The sequence below is a fragment of the Ruditapes philippinarum genome, unplaced genomic scaffold, assembly GCF_026571515.1.
Source record: "Ruditapes philippinarum isolate M1 unplaced genomic scaffold, ASM2657151v2 ctg11748_1_1_1_1, whole genome shotgun sequence".
Classification (NCBI taxonomy): domain Eukaryota; kingdom Metazoa; phylum Mollusca; class Bivalvia; order Venerida; family Veneridae; genus Ruditapes; species Ruditapes philippinarum.
The window spans coordinates 4115-30146 of NW_026866915.1; the positions used below are offsets into that span (position 1 = coordinate 4115).

The 26032-nt window shown below is 32.9% G+C and overlaps 1 protein-coding gene across 1 annotated transcript; it reads right to left on the reverse strand.

The window, feature by feature from the left end:
* Positions 1 to 1448: 1448 nt before the first annotated feature.
* On the reverse strand, positions 1449 to 17558 carry LOC132734203 (uncharacterized; the record flags this gene model as incomplete). Its single annotated transcript, XM_060720896.1, has 4 exons — positions 17359 to 17558; positions 16066 to 16189; positions 10722 to 10961; positions 1449 to 1627 (listed from the first exon to the last, which is right to left on the reverse strand). Coding segments are annotated over exons 1-4 (598 nt in total), but the record flags the coding sequence as incomplete, so codon positions are not given.
* Positions 17559 to 26032: the final 8474 nt, after the last annotated feature.

Sequence of the window (26032 nt, forward strand, 5' to 3'; positions counted from 1 at the left end):
CATGTATCAAATTAATGTTTTAACATGTCTACAAGAAACTCTACAAAAACCCCAGTATAACCGATAAAGCAATAACATTACCAATTCTAATCAATCGTAATTCTAACTGTCTACAGGTTTGTACGCAAAAACGAAGTATCGGTTACCTCATTTCATGAAATAATCAGTATAATTTGTTCATAAATCAACGCTACTCCATTACAGCGTTTCTGTACACTTGCTCCCAGCTTCGATTACAGTATTTCAATAAACTTGCTCCCGGCTCCAGAAAAAGAATTGATGGTCTCCGGTAACAAACAACTGACATGTTTCTTTTAACTACATCAATGATTTTATTTCTTAGTTTGTTCCCAACTGTCAAAATATCAGGGGCAAAGTCATAAAACATTGGTTTCTTAAAGAATTGGATATACATAAATAATACGTTCAATTAGAAAATTGGGCACTAACTGTAGAGAGGCGGAAGAAAACTAAAGGGTTTTCTGAGACAGTTTTTTTTTTAATGTCGGGTTTTCTGAGAGTTTTTTTTTAATGTCTTTGTAAAAGAAATTATATCATGTACTAAGTACAAGACCTCTGTAAGATGAAATGGAATGGCTTTTTTAATAAATTTCTCCTGAAAAAAGTTCTAAAAATTTTATATTCAAGGGAGTTAACCATCAAAACATTTTCTTGAGCGAATGTGTTTGGGGAAAAGGAAAGGGGTGGAGGGGTGGTCAGTGTATATGCAACCTGCTTTTTCTTGGTCTTTCACCTTTATATTCATGTTGCATTTGATACTTTTCAGAATTATATTACACAATGTCATAAAATTAATAAGTAAACTTTTTGGAGAAAAATAAAAATCTCTTAAATTTTCAAAAATGAGCGTCTTTAAATAAATTATGGAATACTTAGACAGAAACAGACTATGTATGCAAAAAACTGACCTTTCACCTTTGCAAAAATAGATCTAAATCATTTTTTTTGGATCAGACAAAGCTATAAGAAGAATTGTTCAGGAAGACAGGAACCATGACTAAATTAGATAATTTCAGCTCTTCCCTCACTGCCAGACAGCCTAATTTGCATATATAATCTGTAAATGAGCTATTCTATAAAACTAGAAACTGAGGTTTATACAATTTTATCCAATTTGAAAATTTCCATGTCAAACCTTTGCCTCCTAGCAGCTATTGATTCTACCTTTGCAACCACTGCAGACCAAGATCAGCTGGCATGCACAACCTTGCTGGGACTGCCGTCTGGTCATGATCTGCACTGTTCGCTATTTTGCCAGTGCATATTTTGAAATTTTCCCTAAAATTGGTAAATGGTTTAGTCCATATTAAAAGATGGGTGAAGTCCATTTAGGATATTTAGTAAGGGACGGGTTTAACTGACTTATACCATTGCTACAAGCAACCAATAAAAACCAGGATCATTCTAACACGTTTTGTTTTTTTTACCTTTTGTGACATTTTTCGAAGCTGCTCTTGTCACATGTATCTCAATAGCCACTGGTTTATTTACAATAGCAACACCATCATCTGTTTCTATGGTTACGGTTGTCAAGAAAGGTCCAACACTGGTATATATTGCCCATGTTGTGTGTACAACTCCAACAGGCAACCCATTGTTGCTGTTTCTGAAATAAAAGTACAAATGATTAAAATCAAGAGAGTCTTTGTCTCTTAGAAACATTTCTGCATCTCACAGACAATGTTGGGGGGAAGCAGGGTTGAAATGAGCACAATGCCAGGTCATTAGAAATTGAAATTTCAGAAATACTAAATATCATCTTAAAAGTTAAAATACAGATGGAGTTATGATGATGAACTAATATGAATTAATCATTACTATTTGTTCTATTCATACTATTTTTTTCTCTTACAAGTTTAAATAAGGTAAATCTTTCATTTAGTCTATTCTATTAAAAACAGTTTAATATTATTAAAGAACATGGCCATCCCCTCCCCAAAAGCCCCCTCCCAGCAAAAAAGCAAAAAAGTCCCCCCTGTGTACTTTATCAGTGATTTTAATGCATAAATTGGAAGCCATTTCACCATCGACAAAACGGTCTAAATTCACAATTCAAATTTGAAAATTCTCAAAAGTTGCGAAAAATTATTCGTTCTAGCTCAAAAACTATTCATTGAGTTTTAAAAAACAAAATAAATATTTTTATTCGGAAGAGAGTACAATAAAAGAAAAAGATATGTTTGTTAATGCGTTTTCTAATTCTCATACAGTAAGACCTAAGTTATTGCAAAAAACAAAAAAAGGGGGAAAAACATGCTTTATGGTATTCAAAGTTATTTGAATCTTTTTTATGTCTTTTTTTTTCTCCATTGAAACATATATATCAATGCTTTCATTGGAGATACACATCCCATTGTCTGCTGCAACAATATAACATAAAATGCCTTTCCAACTTTCATCTGTCAGTTGTTTCACATTATGGCAAACACTCAAAATTTAATGCACTTTAAACATCGCCATGGCAACCTGAAATATTTATTTTCTTCTATATTTTTTTTTCCTCAGGAAAAGCATTTTTTTGTGTAATATTCATGAACAAGCTTTTCAACTTGTTGCCCAGCTACAATTCATCATTCATCAAGTGCATTTCCCAAGAAATATTATGAAATATTACTAAAATTCAAAGTGTTTTTTTTCCTTCTTTCATTTCATTTTTTACAGCTAATCTAAAATTTTAAGATTTTTTATTTCATTTCATTTTTATTTTTTTCTAAGCCAATTTAGATTTTTTGTTCACTATTTCAAGGCTTATTCAAAATTTCAATGTCGTTGGACATTTTTTAGTTGTTATTTTCAACACTTATTATTCTACATTATTCATTTTATTGTTTTTTTTTTCCTCTTTCTATCACCATGCTTTAAAGCTACTCTCCCCCAATTTTTTTTTTTTGCTTTAAAAGATACTTTGCCACTCATTTTTTTGCTTTAAAGCTACTCTCCCACTCATTTTTTTTTTGCTTTAAAGCTACTCTCCCACTCATTTTTTTCTAAACATAACAGCATCAAGTGATAAAATTTCACCTCAGATTTTTATATCTACATTGAACTAAATGAGCTTCTTTAAGTTTTATTCTAGTATGATTTTATAACTATTGCAATGTTTTCTAATTTGTAAACATTACTGGTATGGGTCATTTGCTTTCCACAGTCCAGATATTCAAGAACATGCCATAGTAATGTCTGAAAATTTTATATGATTTTCAACAATTGCAACATTTTTTTATAAACATTACAGGTCTGGGTCAGTAACTTTAAGAGTGCAGATATTCAACAGTACGCCGAAAACATTGATCTAGCTATTTTGCATACATTATCTGGGGTTGGGGGTATGTCAATATAAAGACAGGGATATCCCCATTTTCTTTCTCTCTATTTTCAAATAGAGAGAAATCGAATACCTAAAGAAAGTACACAAGAGGGCCATGATGGCCCTGAAGTCGCTCACCTGTATATAGGCCCACAGAGCGGGGCCAGTTTAAACCCCAGGGCTTTTATTTGAACAAAATTGGTAGACACCTATTAGAAGATGTTTCATGCTAAACATCTAAGGTCTAGCTCGTTGAGTTTTTAAAAGAAAGATTTTTTAAGTTTTACTATACACATATAGTTAAAAGCAATGACATCCCTAGGGCGGGGCCAGTTTTGACCCCAGGGCTTTTATTTGAACAAACTTTGAAGACACTCACTAGAAGATGTTTCATGCTTAATATCTAAACTCTAGCTATTTGTTTTTATTCAAAGAAGATTTTTAAGTTTTTGCTATACACATAATTATATAAGGAAAATTAATGTCCCCCGGGGCAGGGCCAATTTTGACCCTAGGGCTTTTATTTGAACAAACTTTGAAGAAATTAATTGGAAGATGTTTCATGCTTAATATCTAAACTCTAGCTATTTGGGTTTTTTCAAAGAAGATTTTTTAAAAAGTTTTTGCAATACACATATAAGGAAAATCAATGACCCCTGGGACAGGGCCAATTTTAACCCCAGGGCTCTTATTTGAACAAATTTGGTAGACACCCATTAGAACATCTTTCATGCTAAGTATCTTAGCTCTAGCTCTTTGGGTTCTCTAAAAGAAGTTTTTTTAAGTTCTTACAAAATGCATATAGGGAAAATCAATGACCCCCTGGGGCGGGGCCAATTTTAACCCCAGGGCTTTTATTTGAACAAAGTTGATAGACACTCATTAGAAAATGTTTCATGCTAAATATCTAAGCTCTAGCTCTTTGGGTTCTTTAAAAGAAGATTTTATAAGTTTTTACTATATGCATATAGGGAAAATCAATGACCCCCTGGGGCGGGCCAATTTTGACCCCAGGGCTTTTATTTGAACAAACTATGTAGACACCCATTAGAAGATGTTTCATGCTAAATATCTTAGCTCTAGCTTTTTGGGTTTTCTAAAAGAAGATTTTTTAAGTTTTTACTATATGCATATAGGGAAAATCAATGAACCCCGGGGCGGGGCCAATTTTGACCCAAGGGCTTTTATTTGAACAAATTTGGTAGACACCCATTAGAACATCTTTCATGCTAAGTATCTTAGCTCTAGCTCTTTGGGTTCTCTAAAAGAAGTTTTTTTAAGTTCTTACAATATGCATATAGGGAAAATCAATGACCCCCTGGGGCGGGGCCAATTTTGACCCCAGGGCTTTTATTTGAACAAAGTTGATAGACACTCATTAGAAAATGTTTCATGCTAAATATCTAAGCTCTAGCTCTTTGGGTTCTTTAAAAGAAGATTTTATAAGTTTTTACTATATGCATATAGGGAAAATCAATGACCCCCTGGGGCGGGCCAATTTTGACCCCAGGGCTTTTATTTGAACAAACTATGTAGACACCCATTAGAAGATGTTTCATGCTAAATATCTTAGCTCTAGCTTTTTGGGTTTTCTAAAAGAAGATCTTTTAAGTTTTTACTATATGCATATAGGGAAAATCAATGACCCCCGGGGCGGGGCCAATTTTGACCCCAGGGCTTTTATTTGAACAAATTTGGTAGACACCCATTAGAACATCTTTCATGCTAAGTATCTTAGCTCTAGCTCTTTGGGTTCTCTAAAAGAAGTTTTTTTAAGTTCTTACAATATGCAATGACCCCCTGGGGCGGGGCCAATTTTGACCCCAGGGCTTCTATTTGAACAAAGTTGATAGACACTCATTAGAAAATGTTTCATGCTAAATATCTAAGCTCTAGCTCTTTGGGTTCTTTAAAAGAAGATTTTATAAGTTTTTACTATATGCATATAGGGAAAATCAATGACCCCCTGGGGCGGGCCAATTTTGACCCCAGGGCTTTTATTTGAACAAACTATGTAGACACCCATTAGAAGATGTTTCATGCTAAATATCTTAGCTCTAGCTTTTTGGGTTTTCTAAAAGAAGATTTTTTAAGTTTTTACTATATGCATATAGGGAAAATCAAAGAACCCCGGGGCGGGCCAATTTTGACCACAGGGCTTTTATTTGAACAAACTTGATAGACACTCACTAGAAGATGTTTCATGCCAAATATCTAAGCTTTACCTCTTTGGGTTTTTTAAAAGAAGATATTTTAAGTTTTTTCTATCGGTTGCCATGGCAACCAGAGTTCTGCAGGGAATTAAATTCTTTGAACAACTTTTAAAGGTGACCACCAAAGGAACATTCCTGTGAAGTTTGGATGAAATTGGCTCAGCGGTTTATGAGGAGATGTCATTTAAAGTAAAAGTTTACGGACGACGGACGGACGGACACCGGACGAAAAGCGATCACAAAAGCTTTGTGACAGGTGAGCTAAAAATGGTAAAATTGAAAATGTTGCAGCACAGTACTGGATAGTGCAAGCTTAATTGTCTAAACCCCCTAGCACCGGTTTTAGCAGTATTCAACATGTAATGGTAAAATTTTTAATTTAATAATTTCCGTAGATGTGCTCATATGGTGGTGAGCATGAAACCATTTGATTCATACTTTGAGATTTATTTCAATTACTGATGTGGGGAGGATTTTAATACATGAATACATGCACTTTATTGGAAAAGGTCACTACCACAGACAAAAAAAAATAGTACTGGTACATTAAAGTAAATAATGTCATTTATAAAGTAATCAGACTTGCAGAACAATGCACTAAGAGGAGCTGACACTAAATATCAGAGTTGTCAAGTAAAATTATTTGTGAATCACTCAGAAATGGATTTCCTGGTTACCGTGCAGAAAATATATTATATATACAGAACTCTAGGTGCAGTCAAAATCATTTCCGCAGGAAAAGTAAACACGTCTTATTTTCACTTTCACTCAATGATTTATGATTCATACACAATGTTTTCCTTTTCTGCTTTGATGTCAAAAAAAAGACGACCATCCAATGATTTTTTCCTTAAATATCTTTTTATGCTTTACTTTCTACCCTTTACTTTCTACCTTCAAAATCTATTTAATTAGATTAAGAATTTCTGAAAGAAAATTGTGAAGACAGGCAAGTTTCTTCACCGTGTACTTTCTCCTTCATTCCATAACGGGATTATTATGAGTACTACAAAATTCACAAAACTAGCTTCCCAAAGCGCCCTTGTACATATTGCCCCAGCTTTATGAATTAATCATTTTTAGCAAAATTATGGCTTTTCGTTAATTGTTTTCATACATAAAATTTATACGTAATATAACAGAGTAGTACATTTCTTATTTGATTATTACCAAGTTTTTACAGAACTATACTACGTTGTATTACTAACTCTGTATTCCTGGTACATTATTGCAAAGGTTTGTAATATAATCAATTTTGGGGGAAATTATGCTCTTTGTTGTTGCTTTTTCAAATGTCTATGTTTAGATCTGTTCTCTATTTCAGGGAGGAAATGTGTGTAAGCGGCCAGATAGCTCAGTAGGTAGAGCCACTGAATAGTATTTAGAAGGTCCCAGGTTTGAGTCTCGGTCAGGCTGCACATTTTCTCTTTGTGTGACACATACACGAGTAATAGAAGAATACTGTTCTGACAAGGCCTCTGACATGTCTGTAGGGATTTCAAACTTTTACTAATGGCAGAAAGTCTGATTTTATGATAAGTCCCGCCACTTGTTTATCAAAATCATCCTGTTTAAAGTGGCTTTTAAATATACCAATTTATTTTTTTAAGCAAGAAACTACCCTTGCATCAGGGACTTTTTTTCCCCATTTCTTGTAATGGATATAAAAACTTTCTTGGAGGGTATTTTGGAAGTTTAGGACAGCATTCCAGGTATATTTATGTACATAAAATAAAGATACACATGTCTTACTGCGAAATATCAAAAACATAAAAAATACAAAGCATTTTCAACACAATCAACAGTTTGTTCGGTTGTTTTTTTTGCAAAATATTTCTTGCATGTTTGCGCCACACAGCTCATTCTTGTTAATAAAAGATATAAATTCATCTCTTTTAAAGTTGTATATCCTGCAACATGAATGCTTCCAGTGAAATATTACGAGTCTTAAATTGAACACTTTCATGCACGAATATTGTACCACTTCAAACGTATCAATAATATCATTCCATCCTACGAGATGCTTTTAACCGGGGAAATTAGCACTCGGCGTTCAAAGAAAACTGCACCAAATGTAAAACGATAATCTAATAACTCAGACTGCTATCCATACTGCACTTTCAATCAAAGTCTGCGTAGATGATTTTATTTAGTCTTTTTTTTTGTGTTTTTTTGTTTTGTTTTTTTTTAAGAGAGGTGGTCGAGGGGGGGGGGGTCCAATTCATCTTGATTCTTTCACCAGAAAAATGAAAGTACAAAGAGTTTACTAAGTGTGAATCATTTACAAGATACTTTGTGACAATAAGATTCCATACTCATTCCTTACAACTTCTAGCAAAAACTTGTCAGCAATTAATTACGAATAAAAGACATATGTATGTCTAGTAAAGAAATCTCTTACAACAAATTTTTTTATATACAAAGTACTGATTGCAGTCAGTAACAATAAGGCAGACCAACAAGTCTCTCATTGTTGAAAGACAGTAACTTTTCTGTTTGGATAGTTTACTGCATCAATCATACAAAGATGTAACCATTTAAATACGCACTTCTAATATCAGACTCATTCTTTGCTTTGAATCATTAATAAATATGACACCTAAATGGGCCTTAAGAGCACACATCTGAGAAAAGTAAAAAGTTCCTGATTTAAGGGCTACTTCTGACTATGGAACATGAATTATTTAAATTTTGTATAGGTTCAATCTACACATACTTAGGTGACGTAAAATAACTTAATGTTTTCTTGTAGAAAATGTTTTTGACCCCAGGTCACTGTCAAGTTTTGGTTTCACTTATGAGATTTTTATCGATATTCTGAGCGGTACTTGTGATTATTATAAGTTGAGAATTGCTGCACTCCTGGACTGCAATGCTGCACTGCTAAAACCTGCTGCAGTATTGGACTTGCTGCAATATTGGACTTGCTGCACTATTGGACTAGCTAAGCTTCTTATACTTGCAGCGCTTCTTGGACTTGCTGCGCTCCTTGGACTTGCTGCAGTATTGGACTTGCTACAATATTGGACTTGCTGCACTATTGGACTAGCTAAGCTTCTTATACTTGCTGCGCTTCTTATACTTGCTGCGCTTCTTGGACTTGCTGCAGTAGTGGACTTGCTGCACTATTGGACTTGCTGCACTATTGGCCTAGTTACGCTTCTTAGACTTGCTGCTCTCCTTGGACATGCTTCTTTTCTGGGAAGCGAACCGTTCTAAGATTTGCTTCTTTACTGGGAAGCGGACTGTTACTAAGGCTCAACTCTTCACTAGAAAGCCGACCGTTTTCTAGACTTGCTGCTTTATTCGGTTCCTTTACTGGACCTGCTCACCAACAAGGAGACTTGCTGAAAATAAGCTTTCTGACAATATTTGAAGCTTCTTTTTTCATTTCCAAATTCATTTTATATAGATACACAACGCGCGAACCGGATAGAACGCCACAATTGTGACGTCACGTCAGAACAAAATAATACAAAAATTGCGAGCACTTGTGTTTCTATTTATAAATAAAATGGCTATTATGACAGTGATCCACATTCGAACTTGACCTAGAAATCATCAAAACAAACTTTCAGACCAATTTCCAGCATATTTGAATCAAAACAGTAGCAACTAGTATCTACATGATTTTTCTATTTTTAGCTCTTGTAACCTAGTTTTTAATCAGAGATGACCCATGTTCGAACACATCCCTGAGCTAGCTTAGGTGAGCTAAAAACTTGCAACCATGCCTATATTACAAACATTATTTAACATATACATCAAATGAAAGAAACCCTTGCACGGCACAACATCAACAAAAGTTAAAGTCATTTGTTTTGTTTGTATCAAAGACATAATTCATTTCTAATCCAAAGACATCATATTTTTATAACATTTCAGCCATTATATGATTTAATTATGTCTCATACAATAAAAATCAGATAAATGGTAATTACATCTAGAGATCTGCTTTATTGTATAAAACCTATGCTATAACACAAGTTCTGACAATTTATTTCACTTTTATGCTTAGAAAATATTCTTACAAATTGCCACAAAATGTTACCAAATTGCATACAAATATCCAGACAGTAAAATAATTGATGTGCAGATTTTCTTGTTTTTTTTCTTCTTCAGTGTTTTTAGGGTTTACAGGCTGAGGAACGACCTTGCATAATTTTTAGGCACATCAGCATCAAGTGAAATACACAATCAACCTTCCACAAACTGGTTGGATTGCTCCCTAACATGAAATAATGCAGAATACTTTGCCTGATTCTTAACCACAGTAGTAAGAGATAAGGTAAAGTGACTTGAAGTCAATGATCACAACTACTCCGGGACAATTGTTACAAAGCACCAACACAATTTAGGTCATATGGCGATGAAACAGGAATAATGATTTTGGCTATTCTTGGGTTTTATACAGCAACATACCACGGGTCAAAACCATCTCACCAGCTATAGCTGAGAGATGCATAGACTCCAGTAATTCAGACCCATCTTGCTTTCAATGTCAGAACATCAGGGCTGGGAATCAAAACTGCGTCGTATCCTACAAAATGTAAACAAATGCCGCCATCTTGGAACGAAAAACGTATGTTTTTGTTTATAACTCTTTTTGTTGGAAATGACTGAAAACCAGATATATGTATTAACACGCTACACTATTTTCCGCTTCGTTCGGTATATGTTGCTTGCACAACTATTTTGTAAAACAAAAGTTATAGCGAACTTGCAACTCGAAGCGGGGCAGAATTTTTGTGAAAAAAAGAAAAAAAGCGTTTGTTTACATTTTGTAGGATATGACGCAGTTTTGATTCCCAGCCCTGAACATTTGAACCCATCTTGCTTTCAATATCAGATCAGTTCAACAAGATCTCATAGAAAATAGGACCACAGAGAAGCTGACATTTATTTATTATTTATTGGTAAGTGTTGATACACAACAATCCCGAGTAACCATTCTATTCTAAATTTGTAAAACTATTTTAGGACATCATTGTCTTCACCTCAATAGCTGCAAATTCCAATGTATTGATATATTTCAGTTAAAACCTCACAAAAACATGAACTTCCTGACATTTTCTTTACAAAATATTTACAATGCAAATTCCAATGTATTTACAATGTATATATTTCAGTTAAAACCTCACAAAAACATGGACATTTAGATATTTTCTTTGTCTACAAACCTGAGTAGAGTTTGATGACAATTGTCAACATCATCAGATGAAATGTTTAAGCAGACACAACAGAGAGTAGACTGGGCTTTCAAATTTCTCGACTTTACTGATTGGTCTGCCACTACAGACTGTGCCCCATCTCTAGTAGTATAACCAGACTGTGTCACATATTTTCCTGTCACATTATTAGACTGGGCATCTTTGTTAAGAACATGGACATCATTCAGTTGAACACCAACATACAAAAATCTGCAAAAAAGTAAGGAAGAAATGTTAAATTGAATTTTCTATAGAATCACCTCATACGCACTTCTGGGAAGCAGCTGTGGGAATTTAGGAAGAGCCATTGACCATTTCATAAGTTCCCTTAAAAGTGTTTAAAAACGTCAGTTTTGCTACAAAATAAAATATGAATATAACATAAGGGCAGTGATGGTTTTTTAAATGGCCATTTTCATAAAAATTGTTCTTATTTTTCATACAGAATGCTTTATGAATTATTTTTTCACCTGTCATCATATAATAAAACTGAACAAACAGAAAGCATCATGAGATATCCCAATAAAACATTCAGGTTTTTTTTCAGGCATTTCAGCACAATGCCATGGCTGACAGCAGCATTAAGATGACAAGATTAAGTGTATCTAAACAATCACTGTGTAGAGTGATGTATGGTGGGCATTTAACATGATACAATTGTTTAAAATACACCAGTGTTTACACAGAACTCTTCTAGTAATATTAATCTGTCTTTAACCCACTAACGACCCACTCAAATAGCAAGACTAATGTCTCAAACACTGATAAGGGCACTTTTGGTATTCTGTATATCATCTTCACTATACATATATCATGTTCCTACCATACAGTCAAACCTGTTTATGAGCAGACATTTCTGGAAAAATATAAATCTCCTGGAACACATTCGGTAATTAAGTTTCCACACTTTCCAATTCATAAGACATACCACAAGAAGAAAGAAAGGTAAAACAAACAAACAATAACATAACACAAGAAAGAAAGAAAGAAAGAAAGAAAGAAAGAAAGAAAGAAAGAAAGAAAGAAAGAAAGAAAGAAAGAAAGAAAGAAAGAAAGAAAGAAAGAAAGAAAGAAAGAAAGAAAGAAAGAAAGAAAGAAAGAAAGAAAGAAAGAAAGAAAGAAAGAAAAGAAAGAAAGAAAGAAAGAAAGAAAGAAAGGCAAAACAAACACAAAAATAATATAACACAAAAAAGAAGGCAAAACAAACACATTTTAATCTAACACAAAATTAACACAAGGAAGAAAGGAAAAACAAACAAATGATAACAAAACACAAGAAGAAAGGGCAAAACATACAAATAATAACAAAACACAAGAAGAAAGGGCAAAACATACAAATAATAACATAACACAAAATTAACACAAGGAAGAAAAGCAAAACAAACAAATATTAACATAACACAAGAGGACAGGCAAAACAAACAAACAATAACACAAAACAAGAAAGAAAGGTAAATAAACAAATCATAAGACAAGAAAGAAAGGTAAATAAACAAATCATAAGACAAGAAAGAAAGGCAAATAAACAAATCATAAGACAAGAAAGAAAGGCAAATAAACAAAAATTAATTTCATATCAATGATGTATTGACACCATCAGACTTAAAGGTTATTTTGTTTAGATTGTTATTTTTTATTTCTTTTATTTTTACATCTCAGTGCCTTTAACAAACAATTTCAAAGCAATAAATCAACATCGAAATATCTCACTTGTAAGATGTGACAGAAATGGATCCTTGTGATTTAACAAATGGAAATAAACCAAGGCCACTTATTTAAATATATTCATTTAAATTACATTTTGAAACAATTCCTCACAACTTTAATCAGTCACATCTGAGTCTGCTTCCTGGAACTAACCAGAATTAATATATGAGCAAACATGGTCAGGAACTACGTAAGAATCAACACCACAGTCAGAAGGTTGAGAGGCAGATCCTTTCACAACTGAGCCATAGCTCTTATTTTGAAATAATCTGGTTCCCAGTTTTGGTTGGGTTTAATGTTGCACAAACACATTAAAGGTCATATAGCGACTTTCCAGCTTTACTGATGGAAGAAGACCTCAGGTGCATTTCAATGCATTATTTCAGGCACAAGTAGGCACCTGAGTAGAACCACCCATGTTTAGCCAGATAGCTTCCTCACATAAAGAATTTAGAATTCCTTGGGGAGATTCAAACCCACTGTGGTTAGGGGCAAGTGGTTTGAGTCAACAACCTTAACCACTTGGCCATGGATGTCCCTTCACAATTTTGCAATAACTTGGTGCCCAATTTTGACCATGAGAATTAGTCCCAATATAACATCCATCTGTTTTTCAGGATTGACACAAGTCTAAAGACAAATAAATGCATCAACCACATCCAAATTAAAAATAAAGCTTTTCCAGACCAAATAATATCTGATGTAGTTAAAAACTTTTTCTTGTATAATTAACATAGATGACTAAAAAAAGAAATTTTTACAATGTAAGGGAGGTAACATCTTCAATGTTGATAAGTAACTTAACAAGATTTCTCTCCCTTTGTTTAAACAAAATAATAGCTAGGATTTCAAAATCGATTGTTGTATTTATATGTTTCCAAAAGAAACATATTTTTGGAAACATATGTAACACAAAATAAGCTATTATTTGTTGAAATATAACATGGAGTTGCTTCTTTAATTGAAATTTTTCAACTGTTAATGTTGTATGTTGAATTCATTTTCATTGCAGCTAACAATACAGGGTTGTTATCAATGATTTTCAAAATCAAACACTATCGAAGTTTTTTGTTTTGTTTTTTACAGGAGGTTACTGAAAATATTTTTTCAATATATTTGTACAATTTGATCAAGGTCTAGATTAATAATTTACAATAGACAAATAATAGACAAAACTTCAGATCATTCACTAACTCATTTTTTCTTAATAATACTTTTTATCAAGAATAAAAAAACTTTTTAAACTCAAATCATACTAAAAATCACACAAAAAATTGATTTTCAATTAATTCTGTGCATATTTCTCCATTACATACCTCTTGGACACTTTTAACACTTTATTTCTAAGTGAACAAGTTGATCAAATTTCATATTTCTAGGGTTTTTTAACCTCAGTGGAGCTCCCTTTAAGGGACAAAAATGTAATGACTTAAACATGAATAATATATGTAATTTCTAGAATAAGATAACCCAATTTGTTTATTTAACTAAATTATCAAAGTGATTAAGTTATTCAAATACTTTCAGTGTATAAATAGTATTATTACAATCCAATGCCTCATCTTTTTATTTATAGTAAAAGTGCTTGTCAACTGAACCCTAGGAAGCCCAAAAGCGCCTCCAAGCAAGGACCAAAAATAAAAACTTGTTATACAACATGTTTGATGACAATATATCTCATTCTTGAATGGAAACCATTTTTTTTTCATATTTCAAGTAATAGTGACATGTACCATGATGCTAGCTGAACCGAAAGCAATCCCAAGTAGGTACTCCACATGAGCTGGCTATATACTAAGTTTTATTACAGTATCTCATTCCTAAGTTTGAGCCCAATATCTCATTCTTAACATCAGGCCTGTATCAGGCTTCGCGAAAATTGCCGGACCGTCGGACATGTCCGGCAAAAATCGGGCCAGTCCGATACTTTTTTTCCGAGTTCCAGACCTTATGTCCGGTACGAATACCGGGATATATCCAAGACCGATCAAGACCGTGTTTTCTCCCTTGAATAAAATAATGTAAAACGAGTTTTGATTCGCCGTTTCAGTATAAGTGTATCAAATTCTAGATACATAGGACTTTCAATGACCTTGAACTCGGAAGAAAATGTCGGTGTTACTGCATTATTACGATGGCGCTACACCAGGCTATCTTATGAAGAAAAAAAAAAGTGAAACAAAATCTTTAAAAGTTGCTATGTCTTTAAAAAACACAAAAGTATTACCATATACATATATTTGGAAAAAAAATCGGTCAGACAAAAGTTCCTTCGGTCAGACAAGAATTGAAAGTTTGTCTGATCGAATGTCAGGCAAATTTTTCAGCAGTTTCGCAAAGCCTGCTGTATCCTTGGAAAGCCAGAAAATCAAACAACCAACCAACTGACCAACAAACTCACTCCTTTCAAACCATTCAGACCAATACAGAATTTGCTAAATCTACCCTAGATAAAGTTTGCAGAAGTACATTCAGTGGAGATGGGCTAGTTTAGATCATGCTGTTCATGATATGTACCGTACTCACACAGGAAGACAATATATGGAACCTTCTAATACAGAAAGATTCCCTAGTACAAATTCTTTGTCGTAACTCACCAGAAGATTGACATTTTCCCCTCCCTGGCACAGACTGTTAATTTCAGTGTTGAAAAACCTAATGATCAAAAGCATTTGTCACAGATTACAAAAATCTGGAAACAAAGTGATCCCTTGGAAGCATTAATCACAACAAAATTACATAAGAATTGGAGACTCAGTTTGATTGAGTCTGTACATGAGGGATAATGAATACAAGACTCACTTGAGGCACTCAGAATGTTTGTTGATATAATTATTTTCCTTAGTAAGTGGTCAAGGAAGATGGCAAGAATATGTACAAAAGGTTATTTTCAGAATCTGACTATAAACCTTTCAACAGCTCATTTTATAATGAAAAACATTGTAATGGTGGTGATGTAGTAGATGGAAATGATGCAAACATAAGCCATCCCCCTCTGTTTCACTACTACACCAAACAGAATCAAAACTTCGGCACTCATATATGTTCAAATACTGGCTGCTTGCATGAAATATACAAAATGTAATGAGTGGACTGAAATACTTTTGTGTTGATTCAAAACAAAAATTGTCCAATCTGACTGTTTGTCTGAATATTGCCTCTAGGAAAAAGAAACAAGGGCCAACTTCTTTTCATTTCAGCAACCATGTCAGTTGTTTTTTACAAAAACCATACTGGTTTTTAGTTGCGACTGTTAAGTCATTGATATATGCCAGAATATACCTATGAATTCACAATCTTTCACCCCGAGTCTCACTCTTTTCCTAGAGAAATAATAGTCTCACACTGACTTACTCATTTCTCACACCATTACCTTAGGGGCGATGCAAGTTTGGAAGTTGCTGGCTTTAAACATAGTGTCTTCTTCATATACTGGTACTATACCCATTTCTAAAGATAACCTACACTATAAATATGAGGATGAGTCTTTATCACAGAGGCTGTCTTCAAGAAGGTTATAATAATGATATTTGATCTGGGCCTAAAGCTTTATTAGTGTTTTGACCTGGCAGGAGTTTGTTTAAGCTAAGTTCATTATATATCTTACCTTCTATCAAAGCAATTCTTTGAGCACTCTGCAACAGAGTCAACATCATTAAAAATTTCACTATCCTTGTACTGTTCTATTTTATGGCTGTTTAAACATCCTCTGTACCAGGTGTCTTCCAAATCTGAACAAACAAAAATACACTTTTATACAAAAATACATACCCATTGGCTCAACCCATTCCAACCCTATTGACAGCCAAGAAGCATAAAGAAGCTTTTATCATTCAATAATCAGAGCCATATATTAGGCATCAAAGAATATTTGGAGACATAAGGTGTCCCACTAGCCAGGGAAACTGAAAGTTAGTAGATGGAAGTAATACAATTTCAGAATTTTTGTACAATTTAGGTAGCCACATGCAGCCACAAATCATTACCTAAGCAACATTTTCACAGTGTTAGTGCCCAATATCATTTACAGCCCTTCCAGTAAGTTTCAAAATTTGAAATTTGAAAAAGTCAGAGACTGTAAAATGTCTGACATTTGAAATCACATCAAAAAGGTAAAGAAGGAAAGGCATTATAGTCACAAACCAAAATAAAGGAGTAAATGACTCCCAAACTTGCATTAACATAAGCCCTGCATTTATAATACAATCTGAACTGTGTTTTACAAATTTTGCAGATACTAACATGGCCTCTTAACATAAAGAACCTAATCTCAAACCCCTTCAAGTATCTCTAAAATTCTACTGTTTAGTTTAGCCAACGAAGTGATTGTTATATGACTATCACATGACAATGAAGTACCCTACACGATGCAGTTACCTGCTTTAAGATATTTTTGTCTATAATAAAATTATATTCATTTTCAATAGTTAATGGTGTATTTATGAGACTTACAAAGATAGTAGCAATTTGTATGAAATTGCGCTAAGTAATAAAATATGTTATGTAAATATTTGTTCCTATGCACAGTTTTCATTTGACATCAGCAGTCATGTCTGTCAGAAACTAAGCTTTTACGCACACAAGTCTGAACTTCAGGAAATCATAGTCACTTCTAGTAAAAAAATAACAGCACATGAATGAAAGGTTTGAGAATAGGTTGAGTGTGAGATGATAGCCTCTGCTATGTAGATCTACCATGCATTTTAAATTGAATTGAAAAAGAAAATTTTATAAAGTGTGGGTAAATTCCATTCTTAGTTGTTGGAATTCCAGCTTTCCTGATTTGTCAAGCTTAGTTTTCCCCTTCAGAAAGCCACAGGTTGTTTTGGAAATTGAAAAAAAAAACTCAATGAATCCAAGTTTGAACTTGAACACAATAAATAAATTGAATCTTTGATACCTTTAGAACACACTTGTAGAAAAAAGCCCACCACTATGACAGTAATTGTATTCATTCTTCGTTATTCCATCTACCTCGCATAATTCTAGCTACGAGTGGCCTGTAAAATTATGTTACAATAACAAATATATTCATGCTTTTTGTCACTTCCTGAAAAGTTCACGAAGTTTTTCGACAGGTTGCCTGTATTCCTACTCGTTGGCACTATCTTTTACCAAGGAATGAATTAAACTCAGTTTAAACTCATGTTTCTGGAATTATTTCGAAGGAATACAAAAGGCATATGAGCTTTCCTTATAAATTATCTTTCTCATCTAATATTAATCAATTTTAGAAGCGTATACAACGGGTTCTTTTTTTTCAGACCAAATTATGTCGCGTATTTATAACAAGATCTACCTGAGTAATTTGGTACAGCAGCATCATTTTACCTTTGACCCAAAGGTACTGGCCAATCAAAAACCGTCTATATACAGGTTAAAACCTGTAAGCGATGCGTGTTATACCGTACATTCATTTTGGTTCCAATAGACCAGCATGCGTGTATACTATGACATATCAAAACTATGACGAAAGATAACATAAGATAAGATAAGTTTTATTTCAAGTCGGCAAGTTTTCAACAGTACAACATAAGCTCTAGGAGCTTTTATAACCGACTGTATATAACATAAAGTATAAGATCAACAGAGATAAAACAGCTACAATAAAAAAATGATTAGACATGATATATATACATCACATACATAAAATATACCTTTTTAGATATTTTTATAAAAAAGAATCAGATGCTTAAAATAACTAAAATGATAGTTTACCCAGTTCTACACCACTAGCTTGTATATTAAACTATGCTTACAATGTCTAGTATCTAAAATTTTACTTAAAGTTCAATAATATACCGATTAAACAGTTAAAAATTTAATGAAAAAAAAAAAAAAATCACAAAATAAAGCAACATCCTATCTAGAAACTAAATGATAATATTAACATAAGCAGGAATCATGCAGGGAAGAAAAGCAAAAACACATTTAAAGCATAAAAACTGAAGAAACTAAATAATAAATGAGACCAAAAAAATGTTCATACCCAGATTAAATAAATAAAGGTGGAGTAAATAAAGAAATAGAAGTTAGCTGCGAGCAATACATTTACACTGTTTACCATTCCAGGATGAAATTAACTTTTTAAACTGAGCAAAATTTGAACATTTTCTAAAATTGTCAGGTAGAGTATTCCATAAAGCAGGTGCAGCATACCTGAAAGATTTTTTACCAGTAGTTGTAGTTCTTACTTGCGGGATCTGCAAAATATTTGAATATTTAAAATCTATACCAGATGTTTTCTTGACAATAAGGTCAGACAGAACAGCAGGAGACATATCATGAAAAATTTTAAAAGTTTCAATGGCCATAGCCCTCATTCTTCTTATTTTTAGAGTTGGTATATTAACTTTTATCAGCATATCTTCATAACTTGAATTAAAATCATTATAGACAAATCTAAGTGCTCTTTCCTGTAGTTTTTCCATCTTTTTAGTATTATTTTCTGAACAGAATTGCCATGACATAGGACAAAAATTAAAATTGGACAATATAAAAGTATGAAAGATTGTTAACCTATTTGTTTGATTTAAATTATGACCTATTCTTTTGAGGATGTTTGACTGATTAGCAGCTTTTTTACATAATTATATTGCTTATGTGAAAATTAAAATTTAATTGTTGATCAATGTCGATGCCAAGGAGTTTTACAATTTCGTCACATGTTATTTCACTTGTATTAATTTTGAAAGCTGGGGATTTAGTGAAAGTTTTCTTCCCTACAGCAATAGCTTGAAATTTATCAGGGTTAGCTTGCATTTTATTGAAATGAAACCAATTTATAAGATAGTTACTTTCTTGTTCTAAGGTACATATTAGTTCATCAAAATGTTTAGTCCGAAAAGAAAGGGTATTGTCATCTGCATAGTTATATAAAGTACATTTTTTTATAAAGAAAAATATGTCATTTATGAAAATATTAAACAGTAGAGGGCCCAGGATTGATCCTTGAGGGACACCTTTGGATATATTAGCCCATAAACTTACAATATTGCCTATTTTTATTTGCTGTTTTCTGTTTGACAGATAAGACTGCATGAGGTTGGTGGCAGGGCCTGATAAGCCATATGCTCTTAACTTATCTAAAAGAATGTCATGTGGCAGACAGTCAAATGCCTTAGATAAGTTCATCAAAATTGCTGCCACATATTCATTGTTGTCCAGGGCCTGTCTCCAGTCCTCAAGCAGTCTTAACAGAGTAGTTTGACACCCATGGCCTTTCCTAAAAGCACATAAATAATTGTCAAATATATCATCAAAAAAAGCAGAGAGCTGATCAAATAGTACTTTTTCAAAAAGTTTAGATGGAATAGGTAATAAACTGACTGGTCTATAGTTAGATTTGGTCATAGCGTCATTTTTTTGAAAAGTGGTTTTACTTGTGCTTGTTTTAATTTAGTAGGAAAAACATGTGATTTAATTGAGATGTTAATTAGATTTGTCAACGGTTCAACTAATGATGGTTTACCTAGTTTAATAAATTTTGCTGAAATTTTATCCGCCCCTGTGGCCTTTTTAACATTTAGATTATTTATAAGTTTAGATATATTTACCTTGTGATGTTTGTTCAAAGCTAAAGGCATCTTGTAAATAATTTCTATCATTGATTTGAGCAAAGTGACTTTGCATGCAATTATGCTTAAATTATTAACTTAAATTACAAATATACTATGCAAAACTTCTGACTCAGATAGATGATTATCAATTATTTATTACGTACGTACTGTACACAAATAAATTATATAATACAGAAGAGGCATGTAATCATTTCTAAACAAGTTGCATAAATTTATCAACATAAATTTAATAGAAAACTTAATAACTCACTAACGTATTCGTTTTTGTTCTGTCAGTTGGGATTATGAAAGTCATATTACGAGGTTTTCCCCCATCACGAGGATAGATGAATATATATTATCATATTTTTACGGTCTTCTAGCTTCTCCTTTTTTAGGTATAATTAACTTAATTATAATTTCTTTATTATCTCTTTGTTTATTCTGTTTACCAGCCCTTGGAAATACTGAAACTTATGAGTGTGCTATTAAAAATTAAAAAAAAATCAATCGATTTTTTTCTAATTTTCACGAACTACTTTATAATAAACAATAAAGATGCATTGTCGCTTTTTATTTAATTTCTAAAAAAAACGTGCGCCGATATAGAAATCAGATAATAAATGTTTTATGAGAAAAAAAACATAAAAAAAATCACGAGCATGTACATGTATTTCAAACATGTGCGCATTTAAAAATGACCAGGCAATCTCAAGTGCAACATGGTAATTGCGTATCGTTAGGCTTAGTCAAGGGTAGAGATTTAATTATGTCAGTAACTGATGAGGTCAATGTGCCTTTTTTGTTTGTTTTTAATGCCTCACAATTTCTCGGAAATAAATTTTAGCTTGAATTGGTATACAAAAGAAGAATCCATTAACGTTAAAAACTGTTTTCTTTTTTTCTATGAAAGGATTCTCTCTCTTCTTAATCAGATCTTTGCTAGCCTATGTATTATTTTTCTACCCATATCAAACTTTTTGTGTATCATCATGACATGTTGTCATTTTTTTGTGAGCTGATATGAAAATAAAAATATTTTGACTCCACTTGACTTGACTTTCCAGATGGTTGGTATACTAGATACTATAACTCCTGTTAACGCACTCTAAAAAAGTGCAAGTTTTATAATGATTTATTTTTTTATTTCATTTCCCTTAAACCAATGCGCTCATTTTTCCAACAAAAACCCAAAAAGGGGCATTTAAAAAACTCCCAAAACTCAATTTTTTAAATTTAAAATATGGGATTTTAAAATATTCCAAAAAAAAAAAATCCCCCCGGGAAAAATATTTTCATAAAATTTTTATTCAAACCCCCACTGAAAAATTTCCAAAAGGGGGGAAATTCCCTTTCCCCAAAAATCCAAAAAAGAAAAATGGGTTATTGAAAAAATTTTTCCCAAATTTTTTTTTAAAATTTAAAATGTTTTTTAAAAAAATTTTCAACTTACCCTGTGCCCTTTACAAAGTCTTCTCCCCTTCAAAAAATTTTTTGGGTTTAAGCCCCACATTTTGGCATCCCGCGGATATTTTACCCAAAATTTTTTTCTTTATGCCCCAAGTTTTGAATTTCCCTTTTTATAGGGGGTTTCCCCTTCCGTTAATTTTCGAAAAATTTATTTTTTAGAGATTTTTATTCAATTTTACATTTTACGCTTTTTAAAGGGCTTAAAAAAAAAAGTTTTAAATATGACGCTTTAAAAAAAGAAATTTTTCCAAATGTCCCTTGGGACTTTACAACATAATTATTTTAAAAAACAGCAAAATTTAAATTTAAAAGGGTTCTGTGAATTTTTCTTTTAATTTTTTCCACCGCCTTATTTTTTGATTTTTTCTTTTTATATTTTATATTTTTTTATCTTTTTTAAACCACCATTTTTTTTTTTTGGGTGAAGGGATTTAAAATGTGTTAAAAAAAACAGGTTAAAAGACATATTATTCAAATAAAAAATTGGAAATTTTTTAAATTTTGTAAAATGCATAAAAATGGTTTCACTTTAAAATTTATAAAAAATTAATAAATTTAAAAGAGTTTTATGAATAAAGCCTCGATAGTATAAATAAATATATTTGCGAAAGTTAAATCGAAAGCAATATATTCTACATTATACAACCGAATCAAAATTCATTACAGAACAGAACATAATCTTAAGTCTAGTTTCGAAACGAAAGTACTAGAACAAAGAAGATGTGTTTCAATTCATCAACAACACACCTGTACAATCAAAATTGCCAAATTGAAGGAGAGCATCCATGTATATGTAATAGAAAGAGCACCGAAACACGAGGCTATCTGATTTGTACGAGGGGGCGTAGCCCCCGAGTACAAATCAGATTGCCGAGTGTTTTGGTGTTCTTTCTCTTTTGTATCATAGTCAAACATGACGTACAGCACGTTCCCTGTTGTCATAATATGAAACCCCAGAAACAATTAACCAATGAACGAGCGGTCTGAATATGATATTTCTTGCCCCTTTCCCTTTCCCTGCCGTCACAATAAGTAAAACCTCAGCAAAAATGAACCAATCAACGGGCATTATCTGGAGGTGCGGGTAACTGATACCTGCACTCCAGTTACCGCACTGTGCATGTACATGTATTACGATTTAACTCTGACACTTTTTCAACAGAAAAGGGTCCCCAAACTATGAATACAATGGCATTTATGTTTAACATAAACAGACGGTCTTATTGGCTTTTAGTTTTACAGATGCCTACATTAAACAAGTAAGCATAGTCTATAGGCAAAATGCTATGGTTGAAAAACCCGTTCCATTTGAGCACAAACACGTATACTTGTATAAGTTTATTCAATTGATCTCGAGGGCGACATATCCCAATAAAAGATTTTGATAAACCTTTTCATATCCCCACTTATCAATTTAAACAAATCCCACAATTTTAGCTCTTTCAGAGTCCTATATTTGGACAAAAGCCACACTAGGTGTTCAACAATGTTTTCACATACTCTTTTGCCAGTTGGAAGCATTCCGTAGTGTACTTTTCTAGACACTTTTTGACGTTGAAACAATTTTCATAAGTTGCCTACACATGGAATATAAGTTTTATGATTTTTGCCTTGCAACATTCCAAAGTAGACAAGACTTTTGAATTCTGCGAGAACACTGGTATTCAAGAAACTATATTATTGCTTCATGTTAGTCGTATTTAATATTAGTGTTCGCTCCCGAGACAATTACAACATTTTCCAAGTCAAGATCTTCTCCAAGATAGGTTGATGGAAAAATGCCGTCAGTCAGCCATAACTGTCCATAAACTTACTTTCAACTCCTATTTTTGCATTTATCTGCGATATTAAAAATGTCCTGTTAAAAAATCCGTGTGACTGTTTGTTTCGCCATTTTAAAAAGTGGAAAAGTCTTTTATTGAAAAATCCTTTTGCGAGGTATTTATTTGGCCCAGTCTACAAAGCTGACCTAAGAATTGTAGTTTTTTATGGTCAATTATTGTCTCAATAGAATTTGCACCAATCGACAATAGAGTGAGATCAGTTGAGGTACATGATGAAAATGATTTGAATTATTCTTAAGGCAAAATCTATGGGATTGTTTCTACGGCGTTGAATGTCGGAACCGGTGAAGGTGGACCAAAGTTCGCATCCGTACAAAGACTTCGGAATGACGATGGAACTATAGATCACCATAAGAAGAGATTGGGTTTAAGAAAATGGGACTGATTCCAACTAGTTTCACAATGCTAAGATAGAGATATAGTTGTCCCACGTAGTTTATTGTTAAAGAGTCCTTCAAACGATATTCATTTTGAGTCGAGAGAAAAGAGGTCTGATTTTATGCCAAAGATGAACATTTAATTGGTTACTTCGTTAATCACTTCAATTTACCAATTTGGAAAGGCTGTTATTGTATATTATTTTATAAATTGAGCTATAAAAAAATTAGACGCAGGCTCTTTCCCGCTCAGTACGCATTGTATTACAATACTCCTCCATTTCTTGGAATCGTTATCGTTGTGGAGCCATAAATTTCCAGCATAGTGTTAAGACCCGAAATTGAAAGAGAACAACCAAGGTCATTCATCTTGCTTACTGTTGGAAGCAACTTATGTTGTATTGTAGCACACTTATGCCACAGTTGCTGTTTTCTAGTAAATTTATCAATTCATTTATATACAGTAAATATAGCATCGGGGAACTTTTTTTTTCTCCCTGCCTTGTGCCGCGAAGTACGGGGAACCAATCAGAATAAACGCCTTTTATATCGAACACAACTGGTCATATTTTGATACATAGCACGGAACGCTAAGAAAGTTGTAGTGTCAATATTATGGTATCAAATAGTAATTTTATAAATAAACCATATCATGACCAGACAGTATCAAAAGCTTTACGCCCGTCTTAAAAATGACACATATAATTTTGAGCCATACTCTCTAGCGTAAAATATACTTTCTTAAAATGAATGACGTCACTAAGCACGAGAGACCGTCCTGAAATTCCACCTTCTTGTTGAATTATTGATGGTAGAGAGAATATCATCTTTTGATCGTGCATAAGAACAGATTCATATGTTTTAAGACCTACTGGAACTAGGGTAATAGCCCGGTGATTGTCCGGATCGTCTTTTCTTTTATTACCTCCTTTATGAAGAGTAATAATCACACCACGCTTGAGACTGTCTGGTACATGCGTTGAGCGTAACATTCTAGTGTAAATATTTGCCAATTTTTTTATTATTTTTTTTAAATTCAACTCCGAGCATCTGTTTTCATTATCCTTTGCAGATTTTTCCATTTTAAAGGCACATTATGCCTCAGAAACGGTTAAATATTTACTTCTTTAGAAAGGGCAACGATGAGTATTATACCATTTATATAATGTACAAGGAGCATTTTAGATGCTTCTTACCTGAGGAAAGTAGCTTAACTATGAAATTATTTATCATTAAAGTAGCAAAATGTAAACAGAGTAGTACTTTGACTCCCATACAAAATACTCGATCACTATAACTGTACTAATTACCAAGAAGCAACAGAAGAAATAGTTTGTTTAGATAATTGGCCAATGAGCATCTTTCATAGAATTATAAAACTACACCAAAAATAAAAAAAGTTGAGAAGTAAAAATAAAAGCATTTCTGAAGTATAATGGGCCTTTAATGTTTCATTTGATCTATGTAAGTATTTCAAATTTTATGTTTTGAGGCTTTTTAATCTCAGTGCAGCTCCTTTAAAACAAGAGGGCCATGATGACCATTTTTTTAAAGCGTTCACATGAGGATATGGTTAACATGGACAAGATTTAATTATCAGAACGTTCCTATTAAGAAAAAAGATTATATCAAAGTCAGCCAAAGGGTTGAGGAGATGTCATTTAAGTCTTTTTTCTGTGTTATGCATGCAGACAGTCATATCTTGTTAAGCAGATCGACTGTAATGATATCTATGGAACAGAATTAGTGCATTTATTCCATCTTGCTTGATGATATTTGGACTTACATAACCACACTGGAGGTTATGTACGGAAAATTCCGATGATAGGCGAAATGTGGAAAAATTCCTTTGATCTTGATAAGAGAGTTCTCGCCCCTTAACAGTTCACAGTCGCTAGACATTGTTTAAATTGCTTATATATATTGTAAGATGATCAAACATAATCCACAAAGCATCAGACAGCATAAACACTGAATAATGGATATTATAAGCGAAAGCTAATAGTAATCGCGCTATGCGAGAGATAAATTATATAAGTCACACATGTACAAAAGGAAGTAAGGAATAAAAATAAAAGTAATACAAAAAAGAACTAAACCGTAACTAGTTTGTATAGAGCATGAAAAAATGTAGCGTATACATAAAGGAATATGACGTTAACATTTTGATGTCGATAAATGGCTTGTGCAAGTTTAATTGTTATCACTCAATGAAAGAATAAGTCACTACGAAAGTTTGAATGAAATAATGAAAAAAAGAATGCAGCCTAATGCAAAGTTCAAATATGAAATCAAGTATAATGCAAGTTCCAATGTCATCAGGC